The 14,581-nt window shown below is 50.2% G+C and overlaps 1 protein-coding gene across 2 annotated transcripts in view; it reads left to right on the top strand.

The window, feature by feature from the left end:
• INPP5A (inositol polyphosphate-5-phosphatase A) overlaps window positions 1-14,581 on the top strand; it is a 229,944-nt gene that overhangs the window by 92,641 nt on the left and 122,722 nt on the right. For both annotated transcript variants that reach the window (XM_023185783.2, XM_023185784.3), the window contains exon 3: window positions 11,922-12,022. In XM_023185783.2, the coding sequence (XP_023041551.1) occupies window positions 11,922-12,022 (101 nt within the window). The remainder of the gene's footprint in view (window positions 1-11,921; window positions 12,023-14,581) is intronic.

Here is a 14,581-nt window from a genome sequence, read left to right as displayed (position 1 = left end):
GCTCCGGGGCTCCTGCCTTGGGTGTTGCTGGCTGGAGGGGATGTGTTTTTTGGGTTTCTGGTTTTGTTCCTACTGAGTTAAACAATGAGCACGTTCAGCAAACTTTTATTGTGACGATTTCAAGCCCACATAACAGCGGAGAGAATCCTTTCCATGCCCAGCACCCAGGCTCAGCTGTTAAGCTCATGGCCGGTTCTGTTTCAGTTCCCTCCACCTGCTCCTCCCAGCCCTGATCATTTGAAGCAAAAACCAGACAGTGCATCACTTCATTCGTGACTGTTTCAGTAGGTATTTCGAAGAATACAGACTCTACACAATATCTTTATATGTGAAAAGATGATCAGTAATTCCAGGCTATTCAATATCCAGTCAGGATTTAGATGTTCTCAGTTGTCTCACAGTTGTTTTTTACAGTTCGTGTGTTACAGTTAATCGATGTTGAATAGAAATTGTTTTGTAGCTTTCTTGGGGTTAGGAGTGCCGTCTCCCTCGGCGGGTGTGCCACAGAGAGGAGCGTTCTGTGTTCCGCAGGCGTCAGGTGTGGTTTTCTGTGATGCCAAGTGGACCATGGAGCTTGACTGTGTCCTGCGTTTTGACTGCTTGTGTGTGTTGGTCTAGATCTGTTGAGTGCCAAGGGAGGGCGCTAAAGTCTCCTACAGCGGTTGTGGGATTGTCTGTTTCTCCTTTGTTCTGTCCATTTCTGTCCAGTGTATTTTTTGTTATTAGTCACATACACATTTGTGGTTGTGCTGTCTTCCTGAGAGTTGTCTTGGTCACCACGAGTGTTCTTCGTCTCCTGGAGCCTTTGTCTGATGAATATTGCCACCACTGCAGCCCTGCCTGGCTGACTGCGGCCGCCCAGGCTCTCGGCCAGCGTGGTTTGTGCTTTTCTGTCTGTGTGCTTTCTGTCTGTCTGTGTCTTTATGCTGAAAAGTGTGTCTCTTACAGGCAGTGTGTCCTTCAGTCTTGTTTTTTATCCACCCTGTAGCTCCCAGCCTTGCAACTGGAATGTCCAGAATAGCCTCAGCCAACGGGACTTCCTGATGACAGAGAGTTCCAGTCTGTGGTACTCACGATGGCAGCCTCTGGCCACCTGTGGCTTTTGATTGCGCATTTGAAATGTGATTCGTGGTGTCGAAGAACTCAGCTTTTAAACATTTATTTCTTTTTCTTTTAAATAGCCACATTTGACTCGTGGCATCTGGATAGCACAGTACCAGTCTCGGCCATTAACCCTTTTATAACTGTTGATGTGGTTGAATCTGGGTCTGCTGTTTTTTATTTTTCTGTTTGTACACTGGTTTTTGTACCCTTTTCCCCCCATTCCTGCTGTCTTTTGAATTATTTAATTTTTTTTTGGCATTCCATTTTTATTTTTTTATTGGCTGTCTGCCTTTGTAAATTTTTTTTTTTGAGACGGAGTCTCACTCTGTCTCCCAGGATGGAGTGCAGTGGCGCCATCTCCGCTCACTGCAAGCTCCACCTCCCGGGTTCACGCTTTTCTCCTACCTCAGCCTCCCGAGTAGCTGGGACTGCAGGCACCCGCCGCCATGCCTGGCTACTTTTTTGTATTTTTAGTAGAGACAGGGTTTCACTGTATTAGCCAGGATGGTCTTGATCTCTTGACCTCGTGACCCGCCTGCCTCGGCTTCCCAAAGTGCTGGGATTACACGTGTGAGCCACCGTGCCTGGACCTTTTTAAAGATATTTTTAAAGCTATTTGGGAGGGTGAAGTGGGAGGATTGCTTGAGGCCAGGAGTTTAAGACCAACCTGAGCAACACAGCAAGATCCCTGTCTCTCAAAGATTAAAAAAAAAAAAAAATTAGCTGGATGTGGTGGTGTACACCTGTTGTGCCTGCATTCAGGAGGCTGGAGGCTAAGCCAGGAAGATAACTTCAGCCTGGGAGGTGGAGACTGCAGTGATCTGATCACACCACAGCACTTCAGCCTGCATGACAGAGCAAAATCCTATCTCAAAAAAAAAAAAAAAAAAAAAGGCATATTCAAGTGGTTGCTAGTTAATATTGTACTACTTCGTGTGCAATGTAGAAATCTTGAAATCACATAGGTTTCTATATGGCATGTATTCCATCTGTATACACTGAAAATCCCTGTTGGAAATATTATTTTTAAAAAATGGTTTATTGGATAAACAAAATGTGTATATTTTCTATACTACACACACATATACAATGGAATAGTTTGCCATAAAAAGAATGAAGTCATGTCTTTTGCAGCAATGTGGATAGAAGTGGAGGCCATTATCTTCAGTGAAACAACTCAGAAAGTCAGTCCACATGGTCTCACTTCTAAATGGCAGTGAGGGATGAGAATCACCTAAGGCTACAGTGCACATGATTCGAGTGGTGCTTACACTGAAAGCCCTTCCTTTAGCCCTGTGCAAAACAGCCACGTCACAAAACTGCACTGTACCACTTACATTTATACAAATTAAAAAAATAAACTCAGCGTCAGCAAACTGGACTCCCCGACCCTGGCTTGCAGCCCAAGCCAGCCTGTTGCCCGCCTGTGGAAATGGAGTTTGTGGACGCTCCTGCGCCTTGGTGCTGCCCTCGCACTGCAGAGCAGGGACCCCAGAGCTCCTGTGTCCATCTGGGTATTTACAGAAAAGAACCAGCCCTGCCTTCTTGGATTCCTCCGAAAGGGCTGATGGGGACAAAATTTCCCAAATTTTTGTATGCTGAAAACTGTTTTCTATAGTTTTGGAATTTGAGGGATGCTTTGCTGGATAAATATCCCTTGGTTTAGGCCTCATTTCACTGCGATGTTTAGGGAAGGTCATTCTGTTGTTGCCTTAGTGCATATGTTGGGTTTGAAGAGACTGGTGCTGGTCTGATTCTTTACACTTTATTGGTTTTTTTTTTTTCTTTTTTCTTTTTTCTTTTTGAGATGGAGCCTTGCTCTGTCGCCAGGTTGGAGTGCAGTGGCACGATCTCAGCTCCCTGTAACTTCCTCCTCCCAGGTTTAAGCGATTCTCCTGCCTCAGCCTCCCAAGTAGCTGGGACTAGAGCGCGCGCCACCAGGCCCAGCTAATTTTTGCATTTGCAGGAGAGACGGGGTTTTACCATGTTGGCCAGCATGGTCTTGATCTCCTGACCTTGTGATTGATTCCCTCCCTCCCTCGGCCTCCCCAAGTGCTGGGATTACAGGCATGAGCCACCTATTGTTTAATTGATCTTTTTTACCTGGAGGCCATGAGGATCTTATTTTTATCTTTGAAATCCTGGAGTTGATTGCTTTGGGTTAATTTTCTCAAGTATTCAGTGAGCCTTTCGGTGTGTGAGTGCGGGTCTTTTTCTGTTGGGAAAAGTCTTCCTGGGTTATAGCTTTAAATGTGAGCTCTGTTCTGTGTTTTGGGTGTCCTTCTTTGGGTCCCTGATCCTACAAATGTTCCTCCTTCTCTGCCTGTCTCCCATGGTCACCTCTTTCTCTCACACAGTTTTCTCTGCACAATTTTGCTTTCTCAGTGGATTTTTCCGACTTTGATGCCCATGTTGGGTTTTCCTTCCAGTGACTCTCCTGGCACCTGCCGTGGCTGTCCTTCTCTGTCGTGGCACCTGCCGTGGCTGTCCTTCTCTGTCGCGGCACCTGCCGTGGCTGTCCTTCTCTGTCGTGGCCGTTCTGTGCTCTGCCTCTGTCACCCCCGAGGTTGATGGGTGCTCTCTGTCTCTTTCTCCCTGTGGTCCATTCTGTATTTTAGTTTCACATCTCTGATGTCAGGTGGTTTTTCATATTCTCAGTGCTTGAGTAGCTTTGCTTTTGTCTGCAATGTAGGCTCATGTTCTGTTCTGCTTCACAGTTGTTTTCCTCGAGTCGGGCACGTTTCCCTCAGTTTGCATGTGTCAAAGTTTTTGTCTTTTTTTTTTTGCAGCCGTTTTGTAGGGACTTCTTCCTTTTGCTCATCTTTAGTGGGAGTAGGGGTTTTGCAGGATTCCTGGTTTAATAGCGCCCTCTTCTGTAGGTATTGCAAAGTCCAAGTGCATTCGCTGGCTTTGGAAGTTTGGGCAGCGATGGGGGTCTGCGAGTCCTTCGTTCTCTGATTTGCTGGCGCTCTTTCTCTTACAAGTCCCTCCTTTCCTGCCTTTTCTTTCTCCTTTGCCGCCTGGTGACTCAGGGCTGCCTCTTCTCCCTCTTTTTAAAACTCTTTTCCTCTTCTTCGTCGGCAGTGTGTCGGTAGTGTGTCAGTTGTGCCCTTGAAATCATGGCTGTCCTGCTAGGCTGGACTCCCACTTTCACTCATAGCGGCCTCCACGTCTCGCTCGTGTTCCGACCTGCGCTGGGATGTGCTGGGGACACTCTACGGAATCTTCAGCTCCGGGCTTGCTGGCTGTGTGAATCTGTGTGTCTCTTCCCTGGTGTCTCCCTTCCCTCTCTTGTGGTGTTTCTTGCTGTGCCTTTGTGCTCCACAAAGCCTTGCACCCCAGCGGGGGCAGCCCCGGGGCCCGAGAGATCACCTTCTGGAGTCTGGCTTTTTCCTCATTTTATTCACTGCTATTTGTCGCTTCCAGTTTTATTTTGTTTTATTTATTTATTTTTGAGACAGAATGTTGCTCTGTCACCCAAGCTGGAGTGCAGTGGCACAATCTTGGCACACTGTGGCCTCCGCCTCCTGGGTTCATGCGATTCCCCTGCCTTAGCCTCCCAAGTAGCTGGGATCACAGGTGTATGCAACCACGCCTGGCTAATTTTTGTATTTTTAGTAGAGATGGGGTTTCACCATATTGGCCAGACTGGTCTCGAACTTCTGACCTCAGGAGATCCACCCGCCTCAACCTCCCAAAGTGCTGGGATTACAGGTGTGAGCCACTGAGCCCGGCAGCTTCCACCTTTTCTTTAAGCCACACTGAGGCTGCAATTTGGGTTTTTCTCTCTATATAAGTTATTTATATATCTCTCTCTATAAGTTATATGTATATATAACATGTTTATATATTACATTCATTATATATCACACATTAAAATGTATACATATAAATATGCCTACATAGAAAATTGAGGAGCAAATTTTTGGGAGTAGGCGGTCTTCAGCTACCCTGGAGGCTCATTCTATGTATTTTAAGGAACCCAAGAAGAAAAAATATAATCTTTTATATTTACCCAGATACTTCCCATTTTTTCTGCCTTTCCTTTGTTCTTGGAGATCCCAGCTGCCCCCAGATCATTCCCCTCCAGTCCTGCCTGGCCGTCAGTTTCCAGCAGACCTACTAGTGGAACATTCACTTAGTTTTCTTTTGTGTGAAAATGTTTCCCTTTGCCTTCATTCCTGAAGGATATTTTCAATAGATACTGACTTCTGGGTTGACTTTTTGTTTTTTCCTTCAGGACTTTAAAGGCCTTGTTCCACTGTCTTTTGGCCTCGAGGTTTCCTGATAAGAAATCCATGGTCATTTGAATTGTTGACTCCTTCCTGTATGTGTGTTCTGTGACTTCTCTCCAGTTGGTTTCAGAAGTTTTTTCTATTAACATATTTTTGTTTTCCTCAATTTGATTTTGATAAAATGTGGCACAGATGTGCCTAGATAGGAATTTCTTTGAATTTATCTTGTGATTTGTTGTTTGAATTTATCTTGTTAGACACTCACTGAGGTTCTAGAATCTGTAAATGTATGTCTGTCAGCAAATTTAGGGGAATTTTGGCTGTTGTTTATTCTCAGAGTTTTTCTCATGCTCCTTTGTCTCCCCTCTCCTTCTGTCGCTGTGACTACGCATAGAGTAGATGTGATGCCATTTTCCCACTGGAGGCTCTGCTGGCTTTTGCTGAACCTTTGTGCTTTCTGTTCTTTGATTTCAGTAATTTCTGTTGACTCATCTTCAGGTTTCCTGGCTGTCCTCTGTCATCTTCATTTTACCATTGAGTTCTTCTGGTCATTTATTTCAGATATTGTATAAATGTTTTTAGTTTTTGAAATTTCTGTTTGTTTCTCCTTTATAGTTTCTGTTGAAATTTCCTTTCTTTTCATTTATTTCAAGACTATTTACTTTGACCTCATGGAGCATGTTGTCGTTGTTGCTTGAAAGCCTTCCTCTGCTGTTTCCGGCATTGGTGTCGTCTTGGTGGTGGCATCTGTCTGTTTTTCTTTCTATTAAACGTGGGCCACGTTTTCAGATTCCGATAACTCAGGGTTGTGTCCTAGTCACTGTGGATGCTGCATTGTGTAGACAATGGCTTTTCTTACAGTTCTTCTCAGCATGCATTCACCCTGATGAGGTACAGACCATAAGTTCAGTCTCACGCTGGGTGCTGGTCAGAGCCCACCTCACCACTCAGAGCCTCTGCTTGCCTGCGTAGGTTGTCGCACACGCGTGTGTTTGGGGTTATTGGAGACTCGAGCAGGTTCATACACATACTTAGGGTTGCCTTTTCCTAGCTCTTCCCTCCAGGGTTGTTCCCGTACCGTCCGGCTAGCCTGGGCTTCTTTTTGTTGCTCTTCTAGCCAGAGAGAGGTTGGGGTTTCCTCTGGATTTGTGGGGTCCACATTCTGCTGCTCCCGTATGTGTGGCTCAGGCTTGGGCAAAGCCTGAAGAGGGAAGAATGAGAGACGCTCCCTGTGCGTCACTTCTCCAGGCTCTGACTCCCAGTGCTGCCTGTCTGCCTCTCTTTACCTTTCAGCGTCCTCAGGTGCTTGTTTTGTTTTTAGTGTGTGGTTGTCCTCAGCCGGAACAATGGCCTCTGAGGGCCTCACACTCCCATGGCAAAACCGGAGCCCCTGCTGATATGCTCTTGCAGTGCCTTTTAGTTGATGCATGTCTGTGTACACCTTCCTTTCTCTTGGTGGTTTCCTGTTCTTTGCCTGTCTTTGCCTGTGCTTATCTGTGGAAGGCATCCAGTGTCCCCCACGCCGTGTCCGTGGTCCTGTGGCTGGAGGCGTCCTGTGGCTGTGCTCAGCGTGCTATCTCCCATTTCCTGGAATCAGCCTCTGTCTAGATCCGATGTGGGTTCAGTTTTTCCACCGGGATGCTTTGCCGTGGCGTTGCAGCTTCCATCGGGAGGTGTGTGCTCTGCTCACCCCTCAGTCTGTGTCTCTTGGTGGTATTAGCAGCCGCTGGTCGTCACTGCCTCAATTTACTGCATCGTTAAGAATTGTAAAATGGCTGTATTCTAATTCTACCATTTCTTTTTCATTTTTTGCTAGGAGTGTTTCTGTAAAGAGGGACTGTGTGCCCTGTGCTTTTCCAGAGACACCGATTGTCTGAGAAAGGCAGGATAATGCCTTGCTTCGTTCCCCTTATTTGCCAGTTTTCCAAACAATGTCCTGATTCAAAATAACACCCTGATTTCAAGATGACCCATGCCTGGAGCCTCTCAGGCTCGTTAGGGACTTCCGGATAGAAACTGTTTTGTTGTTCTGATCCGTTCTAGACCGTAATTCTGTGTCCTAGACGGAGTTTATAATATGTGAAGTTACAGTTCTCCATACAGGTAACTAGTTCAGCTATCCGGATAGATCTAACCAGGATGCCTTCCTTCTCCTTCATGAATTCCACAGACAGTTCACCTGTGCCTTTGTGGAGTGAGATGACCCCGTGCCAGAGGGCGGTTTTCTGAGCCCAGTCTTTCAACAGAAGCCCCAGGACTGGGTGTTAACTCACCCGCAGTCTGTTCCAGGACAGCTTTGCATGGCCCCGTTTAGTAAGCTGTGCGTGGAGGTGGTTTGATTTGTGGGTGTGGAGGAACAATAGCATTATTTGCTGCCATTCAGTGCCCTGCTCTTTTCTATAGTCGTTCATTGTTTTCTTCCGAAAGTTTTCATAGAAAAGATCTTACCATTTTGATAACTTGGTTTTCAAAGAAGTGTGGCCTTTCATCTGTTTGGGATACCCGTCTGTGTAACCTGTTGTAGATGTGGAGACCCTGGGCTTCTCCTGATGCATCATTTTGTGTTTCTGAAGCATCTTCTCACTTCAGCTTTGAGGGCATCATCACCCCCGTGCACAGTCAGGGTGTTGGGCACACAAGCAGGGCTCCCCAACATGGACCAGCACTGGCGTGTCAGGGTTCAGGGCTCACGGTCCAGTGGGAGGGGATGTGGAGAGCAGCCTGTGACCACAGAGGAAAAGGAGGTTCACTAAGCCATCTGGGAGTCCAGCGGGAAGGGGTGGCCTTCTGGGGACAGCCTGGAGCCCGTCTGCAGGGGAGGCCCGGGGCGTGGGGAGTAGGTGGAGGCGTTTCCAGCAGAGGGGCAGCAGCAGAGCCCCCACTTGCTCTGTGCGGTGTCCGGCGGGCTGGGGACGCCGTCTGAGAACCCCTGGTGTCCTTAATGCTTCTCCACGTGGCTCGCCGGCTGTCCTCTCGCATCAGGGCTGTGTCTCCCTGTGCGCCTGGTGTTCCGGGGCCCCTGATGTGGCGGCTACGCCAGCATAGCTGCAATTTCTCTACCGCCTCCCCCCTGCCAGTGACAGCCCAGGAAATGCTGTAAAATCTAGTTATCCGTGAGGTCACTGGGAATTCGAGGACACATCTTTTCTTGTAGTGGCGTTTGCCTACAGAGCTGTGTGCGTCACAGCCGCTTTCCCTCCCCCATCATACCGGGAGCAGGGTCCCCTCTGTTTGCAGAGACCTGGCCTTTGTTGGCGGGGGCTTTGCTCAGGAGCACGTCCGTGTAACGTACACTTGCTTTCGAGAGAAACCAAGCTGTTCTGGTTTAAATTAGTGGGACCCTTTGTCAAGAACTGCATGAAAATATATACGTAAGACTTCTGACCCAACTTTCCGTGTGGAGGGGCGGCCGCACGCGAGGATAAAGACCTGCCGATGAAGCTTGGTGGTAATTTTACATGTCATAACTCTTCGTCATCCTGCTTTTCTGTCACGTGCCTGGAATCTTGCCAGCCCGGGGAGACTGAGAGTGTGTGTCGTTGATGTAGCTCACGTTCAGTCCAGTACAAAGCAGGCCTTGGCGGGTCGCCCTGTGGGAGATGTTGGCTTTAAATGAATGTCATGGAGAGAGGAGTCATTTTCTTCAGTTGTTTATTTAAACTTAGTGACTTGTTAAAATTTAGTTTCAAATAGAATTAATTAGCAAGATCATTGGGTTTCCCAATTAAGATATATTGAATATAGGGTTCCCCCCCATAGAGGTATGGCTTAATAAGTTAGCTCTGCTAGTATATAGAAGGAATTAAACTATTAAAGAATAAGAAAGGCACAAAATAAACCTAAACACGTCCAAGTTATCACTGAATATTGTACTGCTGCCACTCTCTTTCTTTGGGTAGTACGGGAGTCGAGGCAGTCTAGTGAGAAATGTCATGGGCCTGAAGGATTTTGAGGCCAGATGCAGTGACTCACCTGTAGTCCCAGCACTTTGGGAGGCTGAGGTGGGAGATTGCTTGAGCCCAGGAGTTGAAGGCTGCCGTGAGCTATGATCACACCACTGTACTCCAGCCTGGACAACAGAGTGAGACCCTGTCTCTAATGAAATTAAATGAAATAAAATTAAAATTAAATAAAATATAAGTGTAATAAATATGTTATCTTAGGACGGGCTTCTGAGACCTAGCTAGTTTGGATTCTGAGACCTAGCAGGAATGGTGAAGGGATGGGGGATGAGAGGAAGTCAAAGGGCATAAAAGCATCAGCCTGGCCCAGGTCTGAGGATGCTGTAAGTTACTAATTCTGCTGGTGCGTTCGAGGTGCTGTGACCAAGGCCAGGAGCTCTGGCATAGAAGTAAAAGCCAGTGTCGGTTCCTGTGCCCAGCCCTGAGCCACTGTGCCCACGGTATCCCTCACCTTGGGTCCCGGCGCCCTGTGAGGAGAGAGCTGATGTCGCCTCCCACTCGCAGGGGGTCGTGGAGGCTCCGGAGCTTGGTGTCTCCACAGCTGATCGCCCCATGGTGTCCTAGGGCGTGTGGGCACAGTGAGGCCTCTTCTTTGCCGGGGAGGATGGCGGATCTCAAGCCCACCCACTTCCCCTGCCCGACCACAGCAAAACCAGAGTTGTGCATCAAGACAGCCTGGAAACAGTCAGACCACCAGAATCACTCAGGCCACTGGCACCAAGGGTTGTCTGTTTTCAGAACTTCTGTTGTTTTGAGCACAGCCTAAAGGGACAGCTGGCCCCTGGGGAACCACGTTCGGCCGGCTGTTAGGGAGAACTGCACCACCTGGGCCTGAAGGCAGTGGCTGTCTGGCCTCCTGAGTGCCCAGGTAGCCCATGCCTATGTCCATGAGGGAGGATCCCGCTCCATGCATCCACACAGAGGCTGCTGTGAACTCAGGCACGGCCGCCCTTGTCTCCTGCTGCTGCTGCCACCTGCAGCACAGCTGAGGCCTGTCCGCAGGGCCTGGTCAGAGCCGTTTCTGTCTCCCCAGCCTGAGTCCATCTTCACTTGCAGCACAGACGGGGCCTGTCCACGGGGCCTGGTCAGAGCCATTTCTGTCTCCCCAGCCTGAACCCCGTCTTTACCTGCAGCACAGACAGAGCCTGTCCATGGGGCCTGGTCAGAGCCATTTCTGTCTCCCCAGCCTGAACCCCGTCTTCACCTGCAGCACAGACGGGGCCTGTCCACGGGGCCTGGTCAGAGCTATTTCTGTCTCCCCAGCCTGAACCCCGTCTTTACCTGCAGCACAGACGGGGCCTGTCCACGGGGCCTGGTCAGAGCTGTTTCTGTCTCCCCAGCCTGAACCCCGTCTTCACCTGCAGCACAGACGGGGCCTGCATGCCCAGGGTGCATGATCAGAGCCCAGTTTCTGCCTCCCCAGCCTGAGTCCATCTTCACCTGCAGCACAGACGGGGCCTGCCCATCAGGCCTGGTCAGAGCCGTTTCTGTCTCCCCAGCCTGGGCCCATCTTCCCTTGCTGGCTGTCCACCTGCTCAGCTGTGCCTGGACCATGGCCACTGGGCTCTTGAGAGGCAGGCCGTGCCCGTGGCTCCATGCTCTTGGGAGTGGGCCGTGCCCGTGGCTCCACACTCTTGGGAGTGGGCCGTGCCCGCGGCTCCGCCCGGCTCACAGCGAGTGTTGTGTTGTCGTGGCACCTCCAGGCTCCCAAGCCCAGCACAGGCAGCACCGGCCCCTTCTTTCCCCGCCTTTCCCCTCCTCCAAGGAAGTCCGTCCTGCTGGGCCCTCAGCCGCCAGGTCACACAGGAGGCCGCACTGACAAGGATATTAAGGATGTTTGTGGCCCTGCTCTTTAGCTGTGAAAGTTTGGGACAGATTCAGCACGCCGCAGCGGTGATTACAGGAGTCAGAATCCTTGCTGGGGACCTCAGAGACATGTCGGGGATCTGGGAGCCTTGGTGGGGCGAGTGGGGCAGGGGACCAGTGGCCGTGATGCCAGGCTCAGTTCCCGGCTCTGCCACTTAGTGGAAGTGACCTTGCGCGAGTTGCTGCTGTGTGTCGGCGTCCTCCCAGGCTGTGAACAGGCGGCGGAGTGCCTGCCTCCTATACAGATGAACACACACGCATACACAGGCACACGTGTACGCACACATGCCCAGGCACACACATGCTAGTACGTGCTCCTGCACACACATGCACACGTGTGCACCCTTGCTGGGGTTGTGCCTGGGTGTTGCTAATGGCAGACTTCCTGGTGAGATTGTGGCCAGTTGATCTTGAGGTTCCCAGATGCTCTGCGGTAAACGTGTAACTTATTTTAACTGGAAAAAAGGCCTTCAGATGATTGACTAGGGCTCTGAGAAGTCTGGACTGTTGTGCATGGAATTTATAGTAATGGGAAATTGAGAAGTACTGGAAGTGTCAATAACTAGGAGCACAAAGGCGAGGTGGCTCCTAGAATCTGTCCAGAAGAACCCATGGCCGCAGACGTGGGGCCCCGTCTCTGCCAGACCCCGGCGGCTCCCAGGCCGTGGGAGCCGTGGAGGAGGCGGTGCCGTGTGTGGCGTGTGGCTCTGCGGGCGGCTCCGACCACCCTGACGGTGTGATTCTCTCCCTCCAGGTCGTGCACACACACAAGCCGCACTTCATGGCCTTGCACTGTCAGGAGTTTGGAGGGAAGAACTACGAGGCCTCCATGTCCCACGTGGACAAGTTCGTCAAGTAAGTCTCGGGGCAGGTGCTGGTGTGTGTCCTCTTCTCCGGGGGTGGGGGTGCCGGCGGGGGTCTTTTGATGGTACTGTGATCCCCAGCCTCACCATTCAGGACTCACCTGGGGGTCATCTTGGCCGAGTCACAGTTTTCCAAAGAGAGAAGGAGTGGCCCAGACATGTGACCACGAGCCTCCTTGGGGCGGCGACGGAAGGCCACGGAGTGACAGCCCGCTGCCTCCACATGGCGAGGGTCTGTGCTCTCGGGCCAGGGGACGGGAGCCCCACGTACCGAGCAGAGCCGTCCCCGTGTGTGTGTCTGAGGCCGGGCCTGCGGTGGCTGGGATTCACATCCCACTGCGGAGTCTGTCTCAGGGAGGTTGGCTGGGAGCGTCCATCTTTCTTGGAGGTGAAATCTCCGTCGTTTAGGAGGAAGGTGCCCCGCATGTGGTCCCGAAGTGCACGCCCTGAAACTTCCGACGGGGCCGGCCCAACTGGGTCCTGTCAGGGAAGAGGGGGTGCCTGGACCTGGGGCATCCGGGAGTGGCCAGGAGTAGGTAGGGGCAGGCGGGCTCGTGTTCAGACGTGGAGCCTCCTGTTGGCTGTTGCTAATAGTGGCTGCTGTATTTTCCTGAGGCCGCAGCCATGAAGCCCGACCTCCGTGTCCCCTACGGTGTGGCCTTGGCACATTCCCGTGTTGGGGGGCTCGTCTCCATCTCCAGACCCTGGGCAAGCCCTGGCTTCTTCGCAGCATGAGGGCTTCTGGGACCAGCCCCCAACATCACAAAGCTTCACTGCTGCCACACTCTGTGGGTTGACATAGCCACGTGGAGTCGGGATCTGTGGGCAGAGCTGTTGAGCCCTCCCGGCCTGGTGCCAGTGTGAGTGTGAGCAAGGCTTCAGGCAGTCCCAGGCGCTGCGTCCTCGCTGTCCAGGTGCCAGCTGTCGTGGAGTGACATAAGCCCTCTGTCTTGAACTCCCAGCACAGGGTCCTTGAGCAAAACTAAGTAATGGTTTCAGCTGCTAAAAAAAAACTGCCACAACTTCCCAAAATAATCTATAATTTAAGGCAGTTTTTTTTTTTTTTTTTGATATGGAGTCTCGTTCTGTCACCCCGGCTGGAGTGCAGTGGTGTGATCTCGGCTCACTACAAGCTCTGCCTCATGGGTTCACACCATTCTCCTGCCTTAGCTGGGACTACAGGTGCCCGCCACCACACACGGCTAATTTTTTTGTTTTTTTTTTTGTTTGTTTGTTTTTGATAGAGATGGAGTTTCACCATGTTAGCCAGGATGGCCTCGATCTCCTGACCTTGTGATCTGCCTGCCTCGGCCTCCCAAAGTGCTGGGATTACAGGCGTGAGCCACCGTGCCTGGCCAGTTTAAGGCAGTTTTAGTCAAAATCTTAGCAGCATTTTTCCTAACACTCAACAGACTAATACTAAAATTGCCGTATAAAAGCAGAGGGTCAAGAATAGCTAAAAGAATCCTGAAAGAAAACAAAGTGGCTTCTCACCCAGCTTGACCCCAGGGATGATTCTGAAGAAGCGGTGGGGCAGGTGGCATGGCACCGACCCGGAAAGGAGAGCAGGTCAAGGCAGGTGCGCAGCCCAGGGAGCAGAGAGCGCAGTCAAGGCCCCGCCCAGTCCCTCATGGCTGCACCTGGAGGAGGAAGGTGGGGACATAGGCAGGGGCACGGGATCGTTGGTGTCCTGTGTTGGGAAAAATGAAATTGGATCCCTGCTTTATGTCATAAGCAGCCTTTTCTCACTCACCCTACGTAAGACGAATTTCAGTTGTATTAATTACATAAATGTAAAAGGCAACATTAAAAATTTCAGTCTAAAATATAGGAGAAAATCTTTATAGTTTTGGGATGAGAGATTTCTTTTAAAATGTACAGGAAGTGCAGCCTACAGAATAGAAGGTTGAAGAATGTGGCCATGTTTGAACTAAGCGTTTGCTTATGAAAAGGCACTTAAAATGAAGTCAGAATTAAGCCATGTTGGGAAAAGATATCGGCGGCGCACCTTCCTGACAAAAACCAGTGTCTCAATATATGAAGAACTCAGTGAGTCGGTAGGAAAAGGAAAGCAGGGGGCACCTTCCAGAGGAGAGAAGGTGAGGATGGACCCTGAGCACGGGGGACGCTGCCCTCAGCAGGCAGGGATGCCATGAGCCGGACGGGTATGATGTCGCCGTGTTTGGTGTGAGAGCTTCACAGCAGAGCGTGGCCCCACGACGCCGTGTGTGTTTTCTTCCTCCGCACTTTATGCCTAATGTACAGCGTTGTGATTTTTGCTCTAAACAGTTTTCTTTTTAAAAGGTTAAGACATGAGAGAAACGCCATTGATTTGGACCAGTTCACTGGCTGGTTTCAGTGCCCTCCGCCCTTTTGTGTGGATCCTGGTTTTTATCTGACATCCTTCTCCCTCTGCCTGAAGAACGTTCTTTAACATTTATTTTAGCACAAGTCAGCTGCTCATGAATTTTCTCAGCTTTTGTTTATCTGAAAAAGGTCTTTGTCCTCATTTTTGAAAGCTGTTTTGTTGTAAATAGAATTCTAGCTTGTC

Source organism: Piliocolobus tephrosceles, chromosome 9 (assembly GCF_002776525.5).
Source record: "Piliocolobus tephrosceles isolate RC106 chromosome 9, ASM277652v3, whole genome shotgun sequence".
Classification (NCBI taxonomy): domain Eukaryota; kingdom Metazoa; phylum Chordata; class Mammalia; order Primates; family Cercopithecidae; genus Piliocolobus; species Piliocolobus tephrosceles.
Note: the sequence above shows the minus strand (reverse complement) of the source record. Positions and strands in the feature narration are given on the sequence as shown.